At 49.3% G+C, this 16,209-nt stretch overlaps 1 protein-coding gene across 2 annotated transcripts in view; it reads left to right on the forward strand.

Annotated features, from left to right (window-relative positions):
• STK24 (serine/threonine kinase 24) overlaps window positions 1-16,209 on the forward strand; it is a 103,723-nt gene that overhangs the window by 79,351 nt on the left and 8,163 nt on the right. For both annotated transcript variants that reach the window (XM_057533033.1, XM_057533034.1), the window contains exons 4-7: window positions 4,812-4,920; window positions 5,230-5,387; window positions 12,480-12,665; window positions 14,595-14,740. In XM_057533033.1, the coding sequence (XP_057389016.1) occupies window positions 4,812-4,920; window positions 5,230-5,387; window positions 12,480-12,665; window positions 14,595-14,740 (599 nt within the window). The remainder of the gene's footprint in view (window positions 1-4,811; window positions 4,921-5,229; window positions 5,388-12,479; window positions 12,666-14,594; window positions 14,741-16,209) is intronic.

Raw genomic sequence — 16,209 nt, forward strand, 5'->3', positions numbered from 1 at the left:
ATGTATCTCTGAAAGGCTTATGTACCCAATTTAAAAAAAAAATCACATAATGTTATAAACCATAAAAGCAATTGGTCAAAAGGAAAGTTCAGGAAAAAAATTTAATATGGTATAAACAGTGATACTAAAATGGAGAAAGCAGCAAAACAGCTGGATAAATTTTATGACTTCCTTTGCTTCTTTTCTGTAAATATACAGGTGACACAAAGAGCTTTTCTTTTTTTTTTTTTTTTTTTTTTTTTTTTACTCCTTTGGGAAATACTACAGAAATGCAGAAAATTGCCTCATTTTGTATAATTAGATTTACTATTATCTTAAGTGAGTTTCATTTGTGGCATGTATAAAATGATTTGTGGGGACTCTTTTCCAACATTGAGTCCTTCAGAACAGCAATTCTAGTCTCTAAATGCTTTAGTTTATTCATTCTTAATGCCACAATAATTTATTTAGTGGTAACTTTCTTTGGAGCTTTGAAGTCTGTGAAATTTTAGACATTGCAGTTGGAAGGAAGTGTCGAATTCTCCACTTATTAACTAAAATCCCATATGGTGCGAGTCCCAGCAAACTGCCATCCATCTTCCACATCAGGGGCTCTGGTGACAAGAACCAGGCGTCCCTTTTTGAATGTCCCCAAATCGTCTCATTTTACTCGAGGAAGCGGAAATACTCAGAAGTTAGGTGTACCAGCTAGCAGATGGAGCTGGACGTTGGACCAGCTGCAAAGCCCTGACCCCGCGCTGTCCTTCCCCTCCCTCTGACTTTGTCGTATCTTTCTTCATCTCTTATCCCTTTTCTGTTGGCCTGACCCCAGTCCTCAAAGAAGATGCACTTTAATAATGGGATACAAGAGTTTTCTGAATGTTGAAGACTATTAAGATTATTTTGAGAGTGTCTATTAAATGTTTACACAAGATTCTAAAAACCAGAGTATTGTTGCATATGAAGATTTGTTACCAGGTAGCTGAATATATGGATTTGGGGCATTTCTTAGAAAAATCCCACCTTGCCTTTGTTTAATGTCTCTCTCTGTTAAGAGGCACGATGCTGATATGTTTGTATGTCTTCGGAGCAGCCCCTGTACACGAGGCCCCGTGGAGGGAAAGATGACGGTGTCTTGTTCAAGGGCAGGGCTCTGCTATTTCCCAGAGCACGAAGATCTCGCCGGCTCTTTTCCTCGCTCTAGATTCATCCTTTCTCTTCATGCACTGGGGCTGCTATAACGAAATACTATAGACCGGGTGGCTTTTTTCACTCTACATTTTAGTTATCGTGCCTTTTTACTTCGGCTGTGAGACGTTAGTTTAATTCCCTGCATTGAGTCTCAATAACACCTTAGCCTGGGCGGGAAGATGGTACCCTCCCTCACCCAGGATTGCCTTGTGAGCATGTGTGATAGTGAATTTTTTTTTGGCTTTCTTTTCATTCTGGAATTGAGCTTCCAAGTAGAGGCGGACAGTTGATTATATCGCACGTGGGGAAGTGCTACAAGGAAAATAAAGCAGCATGAGGTGAATTGGGAGAAGGGGAATAAGGATTAGCAACAGAGGGCCTGAGACTGGAAGATTTTTCACTGACTAAAAGATGAGTCAGGGGCTTCCCTGGTGGCGCAGTGGTTGAGAGTCTGCCTGCCAATGCAGGGGACACGGGTTCGAGCCCCGGTCTGGGAAGATCCCACATGCCACGGAGCAACTGGGCCCGTGAGCCACAATTACTGAGCCTGCGCGTCTGGAGCCTGTGCTCCGCAACAAGAGAGGCCGCGACAGTGAGAGGCCCGCGCACCGCGATGAAGAGTGGTCCCCACTCGCCGCAACTGGAGAAAGCCCTCGCACAGAAACGAAGACTCAACACAGTCATAAATAAATAAATAAAAGAATGTGAATTTCTTAAAAAAAAAAAAAAGATGAGTCAGTATGATAGGAGAATCTAAGGGGCAACCTTGGAATCTTAATTAAGAAGGAACTAGGCTACATAAATTGGTCACTCAGTCAGGCAGAGATGTTTGACAAACTTAAAAATGAATATGCCATGTGAATTTAAAAAAATGAGATGACATATTCATTCGTGTTTAGGCCAAGCTGCTGTTGTGGTGGTCTCCAAACAGTGTCTCACACGAGATGGAAATTTCTCTCCCACACGTGGGGTCAGTGGTCTCCGGGCCCTGCAGAGGTGGGTGGCTTCCCGTGGGCTTCAGTCCTTGTCCTGTCTGGCTGCCGGCGTTCAAAGCCAAGACTGGGAAGGGGCACTTCTGCAAGTATTCCTTTGGCAAGAACTCAGTCATGTGGCCAAACTTGCTGCTGCAGAGGCCGGCAGATACGGTCTCTAGTTGGGTGGCCACGTGCAGGCCGAGAGTCTATTACAGAGGAAGAGGGGAAAACAGATTTGGGAGGGGGAATTAGAAGTCACCCAGAGACGAGGAGCAGTCTACATTTTTTTTTTTTTCCTCTGAGCCTTTCTTTTATAGAGATTATTTGAAGATTCCACAGTCCTCTTAATGAAGAGACTGCTTAGGAATGTTCGTGGTGGAGAATGTGAGTACCCGCCAGCGAGGAGCTCTGTGCTCTGGGGAACGACTGAATACCCTTTACAGTGAATTCTGACACCTTGAAGGATCTCCCTGCCCTGTAGATAGAGTCTCTCTCTTCCTGCCCCCGCCTATGAATCATTGGTGGGTGGTGTTTAGGCCAGATTTAAAAGGGCATAACCATATATATATATATATATATATATATATATATATCAGTCAGAGAGCCAGCTCTTAAATGGTCCAGCAGAAGATGTGTCAGTTCGTGTTCCTCAGTCTTCTCTCTCCTTGGTGATGACTCCAGGCTGCTCCGCCGTTCCTTTCCAGACAGTTGATCATAGGAGGGCGGAGGTGGGTAAGCCCAAGTCCAGCCAGACGTTCCTGGCTGTCTGCCTGGGTGAAAACCTGCTGGAGGAGGAGATGGAAGCCCTGCTCTGGGAGAGCATCTTGAACGGCGGGGTTACCCTTCTGCGGTCTGTACCGGGGCATAAGAGCAAATTCGCCAGCATCTCTGTCTCCTTCCTCTTTTTCCCCAGGCTATGAGAAAAGTGCATTTTCCTCATTTTGAGTATTAAAATTCCCCCAATCTGTGAACTCAGAAATAGATGTGGAGCAGGCAAACAAGGCAGGGTTTCCAGATTGTGTGCTTAGGAACAGTCGTTTCGATGTGTTTCTTGAGAACAAGACTCTGGGTCAGACAACTTGGGGAGGTATTAGGTTCCGTGGAACAGAGAGCGCAGTGGGCTGCCCTGGTCTGCGGCAGTCGTGGGCGGGATCCTAATTAGGACTTGGAGGACTTCCTTGGGGGGCTGGTTACCTGTCAGTGTGACTTCTCTGCGTCTGTAGCACACCGTGAAATGAAAAGCAAAGGAGCCTCCCTTCCATCCGGGTTCTGAGTGTGAGAAAGTGGCTTGAGCGTGGGGGCCCCGCTGCCAGACGGGCCAGAGTCCCAGAGAGGTGGCCCCGACTTCGAGAACCACCGCCTTCCTCCCGGGCTTCGCGGATTTTCATGGATCAGGTTGGGCCTGTGACCAGCTCGCTGGATGGACCAGAAAGCGGGGCAGCTGCAATCATGCTGTTATGAAGTGAGAAGGGGGTTCTCTGTGCCCTGACCTGGGCCCAGAAATGATCAGCTGTTCCACCACCACCATCCCACTGAAGGCCCTGAGACAGCAGGACTTGTCTGTCTGAGAAAATGTACGTGTCCGTCGGAACGCTACCTCAGAAGGCGTGTCTTGGTTTCCATTCCCTTTGGTTTAAAGCAAATCTATCTTTTTAAAACCTACTTGGTGAGCATCATGGAATTGTGTCGTCCCGTTGACTAACATGTGAATTTGGGTTATGGTGGAATTCACTGTCAAGTCTGAAAACGTAATACCGAACATCATCATTCAGATGAAAAATTACATTGTCAGAATCCTGCCCCTTTCTCTGACGCCTCCACTGTTTGTCCTCTGGGTGGAGTGTGAGGTGGTTTTGCTGAGGTAGTTATGCGAATGGTTGTGGTTGAATTCTCTGCTGTACAAGTGATGGTAGGCTTATTGTCCAGTTTGAACTGAGCTCTAGAACTTGTCTGAGTTTCTTTCCTTTAATGGGGCTGTGTGTACCTGACTTGTCTGCCTTACATCTTTGTATAATTAACAACAGTGAGGAGTCAGTGTCAATTCCTTCGAGTTTCCTTGAAAAATTTATTCTCAGGCAATTATTATGTCATTTGGGGTAATATACTAACTAATGTTTCTATTACATAACATACGTGTGTATATATATCATATCACATAAAAAAATTCAATCATGAGGGATTGAGCTCTTTTCCGCTCTCTTCCCCCAAGTTTTAAAATTCAGATTTAAAAAATTCTGGTGCAAGGGTAGCCGCAGCAAGCAGTCAGCTCCCAGGCCTTCTCTTTTTGACTTACTTATGTTTTGATAACCGTTACCTATCAGGCTGCTCTGTCCCTTCCCTGGCAAGCACTGCGAGGTGCTGGGCTCTTGCTTTCTGGACTGACATCCCTCCCAGCTCAGCCGGCAGGCACGGCAGGCTGACCACGGCCTTTCTCATTGGCCCGACTTCGATTCTTAGCCAGCTTTGCTTCATTCAGCAAAGTCATTTTCTCCGGTTCTTTGTGGGGTTTTTAAAAGGGCCTTTTAAATTAGGTTTTAATTCTGTTTTGGAGTGAAGAAGATTTCAGGTTTGATTATTCTCGTCCATTTAACATTGACTCTGTTCTATCATCTCACACTTTTTCATCTAATCATTTAAGTAACTTTAATCATTTTTTTTTCTTGTTAGTTAGAACCTGGCCCTTTAGATGAAACCCAGATTGCTACTATATTAAGAGAAATACTGAAAGGACTTGATTATTTGCATTCGGAGAAGAAAATTCATAGAGATATTAAAGGTGAGAAAACATCTTGTTTATATTCCTTTGAAATACCCAAGGCGAGGAAGGAGTGTTAGTTGTAGAGTTTTAACTGTGCTTCTCTTCTCAAGGGAAGTTGTCCTGTGGGTATGCGGAGAGTGCCTTCGACATGCCTGGGTAGGTGGGGCGGGCCATGGGGGGGTCTCAGCGGAAGCACAGCCCTGCTCCCTGTTCTTGTCGAGCGCCTGATGGTGCTGGGGCACGCGTGTGCCTGTTCCCAAATGGTAGCCTGCGGGCGGAACTCTCCAGCAGATGACGGCAGGAGACGTCTTTGGTTCTCTTTTACAGCTGCCAACGTCCTGCTCTCTGAACACGGAGAGGTGAAGCTGGCGGATTTTGGAGTGGCGGGCCAGCTGACAGACACCCAGATAAAGAGAAACACCTTCGTGGGCACCCCTTTCTGGATGGCGCCTGAAGTCATCAAGCAGTCGGCCTACGACTCAAAGGTGAGGGCGGCGCCTTGGCTGGCTGGTCAGAGGAGCCTGAGGAGTGGGGGAGGGCAGCGGGCCTTGGGCAGAACTCTGAACACTATTTAAGGGGCAAGGGCAGAAAGGATCCCACGGGAGGAACGGAGAGTCCGCCGAACTGGAAGGCCCGCACCTGGGCAGAAGAGTGCTCTCCGGGCGGCCGCACAGCCTCCCGTCCTCGCGTTTAGATCCCCCCCCCAGCTGGGATCGTTGTCCTCAGCGGCTCCTTACCAACTTGAGGCAAAATCGTGATTCCCTTTTCCAACCTCTTTCACCTGTCATATGCTGCACTCTCCCAGCTTTTCCTGTCTTCTTTTTTCCCCGTTGCCCTTCAACTTTCTAAAACTGTTTAATATAGACTCAAAAAGCCCAGGAACCCCGCCTCCTAGACCTCACTTCACTCTCACATCCCACACCGACTCTGTCTCGGTCGCCTGAATGCAGTGAGATCTCCACGTGGGCCACAGAGAATAGGCTTCTCTAAACCGGTATTTCTAGGCAAACAAATATTTAACTCAGATACACTGACATGCCAAACACCATTTCTTCTCTTTAAGTGGAATCTTCTCAATACCTGGCAGATCTCCTCCTCGTGAAGCATAGCACACAGAGCGTAGGGTAGCTTTTCCTGGGGACCTAAGCTCGGCGTGGGGAGCTGTTGCGTTGGTGCTGAAGTTGCCGGGGTGCGTGTCCATCGCGGCAGAGGCGGACCTGGCCCTCTCACTGTCGAGTTGTAATGGTGGCCGTGACTCCCCTAGGTGTCCTCGTGGCCTTGGTAGCCAATGGCCAATAAGTGACGATTCGGTTTTCAACCCTCAGGATAGCAGAGCTGTCTAGTTTCTGGTGTGTCTGCCTTGCCCCTGGGATGGGTTTACCTCCATAGCTACTTCTGATCTCAGCAGCAGCTTTTGCTGTTGTCCCTTTTCCTGGGGTCGTATCGTTTTAAGACTCAACAGGAACTTACGTGTGCAGTTCATTCTCTTTGTTTTAAGCTGAGGCCCATTTATCAAAGTTCTCAGGTCTAGATTTTGGCAAGGCTGGGGCTAGAATAACTCATCTGATTACACCCCACTGATTCTTCTCTTCTTTCCCTTTCTGGTCAGTTAGCTGGTCAACCATGGCCCCTGTGACTCAGGATTCAGATCTTACCTTTTCAGTGTTACTCATCACTGCTCACCGCACACTTCTTCAAGAATTGTCCGGGCTGCCTGAGACCTTCCTTCCCCGCCTTTCTTCCTGGGCAGGGCTTCTCTGGGTGTTTGCTGAAGGCGGCCTCTGCACTGTACAGATCCCATGGCATCGTGAAGCTTTGTCACCTTTTTCCTGGAGCTGTCGAGATCAAAATGCTCTTGTGTGATCAGTAGATGCTGCGGTGTTTTTTTTTTAGACAAATTAAAAGACACTGTCGCAAACTTACAGGGAATGCACGCTTGGCTGGGGAGCTTAAGAAAGCATGTCACATTTCTTGCAAACCCTTACCTACCTTACCTTTTACTCTGGCTTATGGCAAAAGCCAGTTCTTTCGTTTGCTTGGATCAGACCCAACAGCTCTTAGCTGGAACTCATAGTGAAGATGTTTGTGAAATTCTCTTCCCAGGTTTGTTGACACAGGAGGTGTGGGAAGTGCAGATAAGGTTCAGGGCCTGAGTCCTGAGGTTTGTCAGGAAAGGCTGCCAGGGACCGGGGCCTGAGGGTGGGGGGAATGTGCCCCTGGGCTGGCAGCTCTTGTCTGGAGCAGTTTCCAGTGACTGCCCCTGTCTGAGGCTCGTCTGGCAGGGCGGTTACGCTCTTTGAGGGGCACCTCTGCTCTCCTGGTACACACACTCGGCTTCTTTCCAGTGCCCCCTTCTGTCCTGGCATGTACGTCTAGCCAGTTTCCCCACTAGTCTCTGCATGACAGGTCAAGAGCTGGCAGCCCCGGGGTCCCTGGGGAAGCAGGGTGCTCGCGGCAGTTTCACGTTGGGGCACACGTGCCGATTCTCAAAGGCAGGTGGGGTTGGGGTGAGGATGGACCGTACCTGCCTCACCAGCACCCTCATGTCCCTGAGCTGAAGGGGGTGTTGGCCTTAAGTCCCGCGTGTGCGTCTAGAGCCCTGCTTGGCACAGCCACCTCTGGAACCAGCACATTTGGCCCCTTGTCCTTTGCCTGGGCTGATGATGCCGCCTCAGCTCTTGGTCTGAGCACAGCATGTCTAAGGCGTGTTGGCCCGTGTGCCTTAAGAGGCATATTATTTTTAAGGTGACTTGGGGTGGCTTAGTGTAAGGAGTCCCCAGACTGTGGAGATGGGGCCACAGGGGAGAGCTCTGCTCTGCCCCCAGGAAGCCTGTGGGGTCATCGATGGAGTCAGGTCTTCGGCGAAGAACCTCCATCTTTTTCCCCTTCCTTTGTAAGGATATTAGGCTGGTGTGTTAGTGGATGGATTGGAGACTTGGGTGAGGCCCTTGTCCCCTTCTCTGTACTCATCCCTTCTGTCTTTGCCATAGCTGAGCCCAGCGCTGGGCTGAAGATTTACGTCTTCAGTGAGTGAGCGCGGCACCGCGTGTCGGGTGCTCTGACAGTGAACGGGGTGCAGGGGTGCTGAGAGGAGGTCGGAGTGATCTGGGGAGGGCTTCACAGACGCAGGCCTTTCAGCCCTTCCGAGACGAGGGAAGGACGTTCAGACCAAGCCCGCTGGGGGAGAGGAGAGCCGTTTGCGCTGGAATTGTAGGTTGAGGAGAAGAACGTGGTAGACTTCCTGTTAACTAAACGACTCCCGTAGAGGCTGAGGGGCCGGTGTCAGTATTCTCCTGTAAATGACTTTCCTTTTTTTTGGTCTCAAAAGCAGCACATAGTCTTTAATCTGGAAAGTACCGGAAAAAATGAGATGAAAAGAAAAGCATCTGTAGGCCTAGTACCCAAGCACAAGCTAAGTTATTTTGGTGTCCAGTCACGTCTGAAATAACTGTTTGCAGTCTAACCATGGTGAAAGATGGAAACAGTGACGTGTTGATGGAAAAAAAAAAAGATGAGTGGAAACACAGTGGGGTTGGCCGTCAGTTGGAATCAGAAAGGCCAGCCTGTCCACTGGTACGTGACTGGCCCTCCTTTTCCGATGGCAGCCCATGGACTCCCCTGGTCCGTCTTCAGGACCAGGACTTACCCACCTCCTGGCTAATGCGCCCTGGAGGTGGGGGAAGGATGCGAGTGGGAAAAGCATCCAGCTTGGGGACTCATGACAGGTTTTATCCTAGCATGAAGTGATGGTTGGGCCGTGTATTGCTATGGAGTTGCTCATCAACAGTTTTATACCTCTAGATGCCACTTACTAATGTGTTCCTAAATATTGCATCTAATTAAGCAAATCGTTTCTAGTAAATCCATGAGCTATGTTTTTGACTAGTTACAACTGTTACTTGGGGTTCTCCATGGCTTTTTCCCCTCTTCCTCTTGTGGTTCTTTTCTTTTTTTTGTTTTGGCCGTGCTGCGCAGCTTGCAGGATCTTAGTTCCCCGACCAGGGATTGAACCCATGCTCCCTGCAGTGGAAGCGCAGATTCTTAACCACTGGACCGCCAGGGAAGTCCCCCCTCTTGTGGTTCTTTATACAATATTTGGTATACATAAATTTTTTATGCCACTTAAATTGTATTTTGTCTGCAGAGATGTAGCCAGCTTACTTTTGCTTAACTTGGTATTATTGCAAGGATTTGGAGAGTTGTTGTATACTGGTAGCACCCGACTCGCATCCTCTCACCCCTAGTGCTCATCAGTAGCAGATAATTCTGTGTTGTCACTTTTAGGGGAATTCTATCCAGAACTAACCACATACAGAGAAAAAAAATCTGTTCACAAAGAAATATCTGCAGTTCAAAGCACCTGCCTTTATAACTTTGGACTTAGGCTCATTATTGAAAATCACTGTTTGTTTTCTCTTAATAGCTAAATTTCCTATCTTTCCCACATGGTGGTAAAACAGTTCCCTTCCTACACCTCAATTTTAATTGCTTTGGGAAATGACTGCCCTTCCCCACGTAACTTTTATTTTAAAATCCAGACACATGTTCTAAATCTGATGCCATGTTTCGTAGATACAGTGATAGAGAATCATAAGTACAATTGAGTTTGTCTATCAACGTCGTTGCTGAGTACTTGATACTTCAGGAAGTTAATGTGCCACGGCAACATCATCATTCTTCTAAGGTTTAGCATAAGTAAGGCCGCTATTGAGTATTTTGGGCAGCCTTTACCATTTCCTAAATATAAAATTTATTTAGGGTAGATTCCTAGAAGTGGAATTAATTGGTTTTAACAAGGGTGGATATTTTTATGGTTTTTGCTACATAATGCCGAATCGCTTGCCATTTATTCAAGTGCCAGTCAAGGTTTCCAAATTCGGCAGCAGGATGTTAGACGTCTGCAGAGGGAGGCTGCAGGCAGGAAGACCTCTCGGGAGCCCCCCACAGAAGTCCCAGGGACAGAGGACGACAGCTCTGCACTAAGCCAGGGGTCGGGAAGGGGACCCAGGGCACCGAGAGGTCAAGAGCGGCACACCTGGCACCTGGTTGATTTAGGAGGATCCAAAGAGAAGTTCAAGGGGTGGGCCGGGCCGAGTCTCGGGCTCCTGGCCGGGCTGCCTGGGGGAGCGACACACGTTTTGTCTTGATGTGGTTCTACTGGTGACCCTCCCAGGGGAAGAAGGTGAGCGCAGTGCCTGTGCGTCTTCTCTGAAGACCTTGGAGGCGTGTTATGGGCGGGGCTGGGAAGGCTGTTACATCAGTCGACTTCAGTTGGTCTGTATTGTCAGATAGGAAGCAGGTGCAGGTCCTTGAATTCTTGCTGCCTTGCCTGTCAGTTGTCCGGCCCGGAGCCTGATAGCAGGCCCTCGGGTCTCTGAAGGAAATGAGCACAGGCTCATTTCCCGTGCCAGGCTGCTAGCAGACACCATCATCGGCTGGGCTTTCCAGAAACAGAGAGTGTTTAAGTGATGACGGGATGCTGGGGGGGTCTGCAGGTGCATCCATCAGGGATTATCTCTATCTGCGTGGCCATAAGCCAGATTGTTGTCGAGTGGCAGGCTTTGCAAACAGTAGCAGTTGAATGAAATCCAAGAGAGGCAGGCAGCTGTGGAGTTGCACAGACTTGAGAAAGGAACCGCTACCGTATAGGAGTCGCGTACTCGCCATTTTTGCCTCTGTTCTTGCAACTCGCCCTTTCTCCTTGTACCTGTGCCCTTTCTCCTGTCCTCCTGCGGCCGCCACGGTTACAGATGCTTACCGCACCCACCTTCCTCCTCCTGGGGGTCGGACCCTGGAACACGTCACACTTCTGCTGATTTTTAAAGTAGTACACATGTAAAATAAAGCAGAGGAAAGGAAGGTAGGAACATTACTCCCGACACTGGATCTTCCAGATTCATCCCTTTCGTACAAATTGAGTGCAAAGAGTTTACCACAAGGCTTGCTGTCTGTTATTCCCACCTTCACTGGAACAGAAGGAAGTAGGAGGTGTGGTGGGCGTCGTCCCACCCACCGCTGCCCAGGGGAGATTGCTGCTAGGACTTCTCGTACGTCCTAGGATTGTGGGAACGTGGCAGGTGAGTCCTCTCTGCATTGTTAGAGGTTGGGAACGTCTGGGTCCTGTGGTGACCTGCTCAGTGTTCCAGCCTGTCCGTTTCCCTGCCGTGGAGTGGGCGTGAGGGATGTGTTAGGTTCTGACGTAATTGCCTGGAATTAGGATGGGTTTGCGGTGCTGTGACGGGAGCAGGGAGGTCGTGTAGGCCGAGTGCAGGAGGCTGTGCCCCTCGCCCTGTTCTTTGCCTGCCTGTGGGGTTCCCGCTTCATTTTCAGCTTCTGTCTTCTTTGCTGTGGCTTGGTTTCGGCTTGTGAGAAAGCCTGCCGACCAGAGCGCTTCTCATTCCCAGCACATGGTCAGGGAACCCATTCATCTCTGCACTGAGCAGGTGTGGCCACAGCCTGGGCTGGGCAGCTGGACAGCGGCTGCCCCGCTCGGCGCCTGATTCTTGCCGACAGTGAACATGACGAAGGCTCTAGATGTAGCTGACCTGTCACTCAACCGGAAGTGAGGAACTGGAAGAACGCATGCACGGCAGCAGGAAGGACCCAGAGGAATCTAGGATTTGGGGCCTCTTTCTCCCTTAGGTCAGGGGCACTGGGGAGACTGTGGGTGGACGGTTCTAGATTAGAAGAGCCTCAGCTGACCGAACAGTCAGAGCAACATACGGGCCTTGCTCGGGTCCTGATTCAGATAGACAAACCATGAGAAGACTTGTTTTGAACAGTTGAGAAAATTTAATTAGTACATGATATCGGGTAATTATTGTTAATTTTAGGTGTTGCTAAAAGCCCTTACCTTGGCAAACTGAAATACTCGGGGAAAAATGTCATGACACCTGTGATTTACTTTAAGCTATAATGGCGATAAAACATAGCCTGTGTGGTGGATTGTTGACTATTAAACCCTGTGACGGGCATGTGGGGATGCCTCAGGTTGATATTCTCTACTTCTGTGTCTGTGGATGTGTGGGCATCTTCTCTAAGTCCTGGGTGCCACGTGAAGCGTCTTGCACAACCACCCTAGTGTTCATCCCAGTTTACAGAGGAGGGAGCTGGGCTCCACAGGTTAGGTGTTCTGTCTCGGGTCGCAGGACCGGCTGGGGAGCTGGCGCTGAACCGCGTCCGAGGCCAGGCTGCCGGCTCTCGCCGCAGGGCTGTGCTGGCTTCTGCGCGTCGCTGGATGGGGTGGTTCGCAAACACGCTTTGGTCCCCGGACACGCCCTCCCCGCTCACCCCGGGTTCCCCGTCCCCTTGACTCGGGGACTTAAATGAACGTGGAATGCCTCCCACCTCCAGCAGCAAAGGGAAGAGGAGAAATCGCCAAGAGCCGTCTTCCATGTCGAGGCAGAAGATGTTTTGTGTGTTAACTTTTCTCCTGTGTGTTGCCTATTTTGAAGTTATACCAAAGGCTTATCTTTTCTTATTTTGAGTCAAGAATGAGTATCTTTTTCAAAACCTTAGAAGCACGTTGAGATTGTTTTCCTAAGAAGTACGTCTCTTTGAATGCTTTGCTGTTGCAGGCGGACGTCTGGTCCCTGGGCATAACGGCGATCGAGCTTGCCAAAGGCGAGCCGCCGCACTCGGAGCTGCACCCCATGAAGGTTTTGTTCCTCATTCCAAAGAACAACCCCCCGACGCTGGAAGGAAACTACAGCAAACCCCTCAAGGAGTTTGTGGAGGCCTGTTTGAACAAGGAGCCGAGCTTTGTGAGTATTTTGAGATCAGAATGGGCGTCTCCTCCTCTGGGGCCTGATGGGTCTGGATACATCTTACTGACATTTCTTTAATCACTATTATCAGCTGTCTTCATGATTTCATTTATTTTTCTTTTTCTAAATGGGTATGATTAATTTCTTCGAATTGCAAATTTGTTTTTTATTGTTATTTTATCTTTTAAGGATGAAAAATCTACTTATTCTCTTTCAGATTTTCTAGTATCTCATACCTCACTGAGCTTGAAGACTGTTCTCCTTAATATTATAAGTGGAATCATACATTTTTAATACTTATAGTGGAGGGTCAGGCTATTTAGCTGTTTTAGTAACCGCAAAGTCTGGCCTGAAAAACAGTGGCTAAATAGGTATTTAAAGTAAATGTTTTCAGTTTCTTCTGGGCATGTGTCAGGAAGGAAAAGAGGACCGAGATAGAAATGTACCCCCACCTTGCTTTCCCCTCTTCCCTCTTACTGTCTTTGCTGTTGAGTTGACTCTGGGAGAGCCACGTGGCAGTGATGACAGCATGGCTTGAGCCTAGTTTTCTCTCTGAATTAGGACCTTTTTTTTGAAAGTTGTCTGTGTATTCTGGGGTTGCGTGGAACACCACACGTCCTTGTTTTGTTTCTGAGTTTTCCAGCAGGGTTAGCCGCAGGTCAGGCTGAAACTTCTGAACCGACCCCCCCTCCCCCTTCTTACGAACCCTTATCTAAAAATATGTGGTTAGCTGTGGTTTTCTGATATGATACGGGTTTTGGTAATGGAATTCAATGAGGAATGCAACGTTTTCTAAGAACCTCTAGGGGATGCAGAGTACACCACTCCCTGGGTGCCGGGCGGGCCGCTGTTCTTCGTGTCCGTGGGGCTCGGAACGTTGTTATCAGGAGTTTGTTCTGAGCCCCAAGAAGACACACCCACGTGCCTGCACGTCTTCCCATTACACACGTGTTTGTGGTGTCGGCTTGCTGGCCCAGTGCACACGTCGCCACCCCGACCTCCAGCCCAGACGCACGGAGGAGACGATGAGATGCTTGGAAGAGACGCTCACGTGGACAGGGACTGAGAAATGCCTGAAGTGAGCCAGGTTTTCACAGGCTTGAGTTCGAGAAGCATGCCTGGCTCTTGTTTAGGAAGCTTTAGTAATTCGGAGCAAGTGGGGACACGGTTTGACTCGCGTGATTTGTGTGCTCCTGCTGTCTGCTCCTATTTGGGCTGCACGATTTTCTTGGGAAGCATACTCCCTATAGTTGGGTTTGCCGCTCTCAAGGGCAAAGCGAGAGGCCGAGTTCACTGGCCATGCTGAGCCCAGAGCCTGGATGAAGTCCTCACCCCGATCACAAGGAAAAAGGCAGACCTGGGAAACCAGCATTTCTGAATTGGGAAGGCTGATGACTAAGAGAACGTGGGTACCCTTTCAGCGTCCAAGGGACGGGTATCTCCTGGCTTTCTTCCAGTTGGATTTAAATGAACATTTATCTTATTATTTTGGGGGATGCAGCCAAGCAGTAAGATGGAAAGTTAACAAGGTGATACAGAACATGTTTTCTCTCTTGCCAGCATTAGCAATGATGATTGAATGATTATCTGTGAAATCCTCTGCAACATTTTCTTTGTAAATGCATTTTTCTGGGGAGAGGGTTCCTGCTTTCATCGGATGGTTACCTCCAGAGTGTTAAGGGGCCCGTTAGATACTAGATACCTTGTCCACACTGTGAACGGGATCCCACCCACAGGAGCCAAATGACATTCTTTGACTCAGTCTTAAAGGAAAAAACTTTGAAGTAGGACTCTGTCTTTGTGTATTAGCTTGGTTGCTGGACGTTTTGAGTCAGAAGTCTGTCCTTTGGGGTAGAGTCAAGTAGAATGTAGAGAACTTGACCTCATGCTTTTTCTCTTTGGTTTGTTGGGTGGTTTGTCTTCCAGAGACCCACCGCTAAGGAGCTACTGAAGCACAAGTTCATAATCCGCAATGCAAAGAAAACATCCTACTTGACGGAGCTCATCGACAGGTACAAGAGGTGGAAGGCCGAACAGAGCCACGAAGACTCCAGCTCCGAAGACTCGGACACGTAAGTCCACTCGGCCTGAGTCCACACCGGGGGGGCATGTCCCCAGTCCCAGGCCGTGTCTGAGCCCCATGCCGTACTTGACGTGGGCCTGTTCATTCTCATCTCTTGGTTGGGGTGGGTTTTGGGTTTCTTTTTTCTTTTCTTTTTTTAAAAAAAAAATCCAGGCTGATGGTGCTTCTTGTGTTAGTATGGGACTATATTTGGGAGTCTTTGAGTCTCTTTTTGTTGCCAGTGGAGTTTCTCTGAGTAAAATCTGTGACAGAGCTGTGCGTAAAGAACTGGACCTGGTTTCTTCTTCCTTCATTATACCTCCTGCTTTTAGAATGCTACTGATCAGGTGAAATGGCTTTAAACATATTTCTAGAAAGATATAAATGAGGGTATTAGTGATTCTGTGTTGTGTTCTGGTATATGCCTGGCGTTGTAAAAGCTCTGTGCCAGGAAGTTACTATAAACTGGTGTCACGTTAAGCATCTAGGAAATCCATCAGCTAAAGAGATGAATTAGGTCTGGGAGCCATTTGGGTACGTAGAGGTGGGGAGAGTTGGACCGACTGCTCTGGCGTGAAGGAGGAGGGAAGCCGTGAGGGGAGGGTCAGGAATGGAGGTGTTGCAGGTCGGCTCCTTGCCTGCGCCCCTTCACACCTTGGCCAGAAGTTCAGGCTGACCCACGGCCCAGGTCCACGTGCCAGCAGTGGGATGAGACCCAGAATATTTTTCAAGGTTCCCACGTGATTCCATTGCAGAGTCAGGGGTGAGAACCACAGACTAGGGCGTCGCTGAGGTCTTGACGTTGAACCATGAGGGTGGTGGGCATGGGGATGACGAGATGGGCAGGGAGAGTCCAGACGTTTACTGTGGGTCTGGGTACCGCAGGTGGAGACGGTCCGGCTTCAGCAGTGTCGCGGGTCCCCTGAGAAGACAGCAGTGGAGAAGAGGCTGGTCTGGGGAGGCCAGGGCACAGGAAGCTGGGTTTGATGCGGGACACGTTCAGACGTCCAGGAGGATGTGTCCAGTTTAGAGCAGCATCGAGATTTGGTGCTGAGGCGGGTTATCTAGGCAGACGGTATGGGTTTAGAGCCACCACTCCGTGAACGGTCACTGGAGCCCTGAGAACGTACCTGCGGAGAAGGGCCAGAGGCCGAGGACCACATGCTGGGAGACACCAGCGTGAAGGAAGAACCTGCGGACAAGCCGGGTCGCAGGAGATCTGGGCGCGGTGTGGCCCCAGGAGTCCAGGGCTTCTGGAGGAGGGTGGTCAGTGGGAGCATTTGCTGCTGAGCCTGCAGGCAGGATGATGAGGACGGAACAGTGGCTCCTTGTCCGGAGGCGGGCAGGGGACAGGGGGCCTTGGCCATAGCAGTTGCAGGGACGGGGTAGATTTTGGAGTGAGTGGGAGGTAAGAGACGGAGGTGGGAGTGTAGGTGACGCCTGCAAGCCCTGGGGCTGAGGGCGGGGAGCGGCGCTGAG

This window comes from Balaenoptera acutorostrata, chromosome 18 (genome assembly GCF_949987535.1).
Source record: "Balaenoptera acutorostrata chromosome 18, mBalAcu1.1, whole genome shotgun sequence".
Taxonomy (NCBI): domain Eukaryota; kingdom Metazoa; phylum Chordata; class Mammalia; order Artiodactyla; family Balaenopteridae; genus Balaenoptera; species Balaenoptera acutorostrata.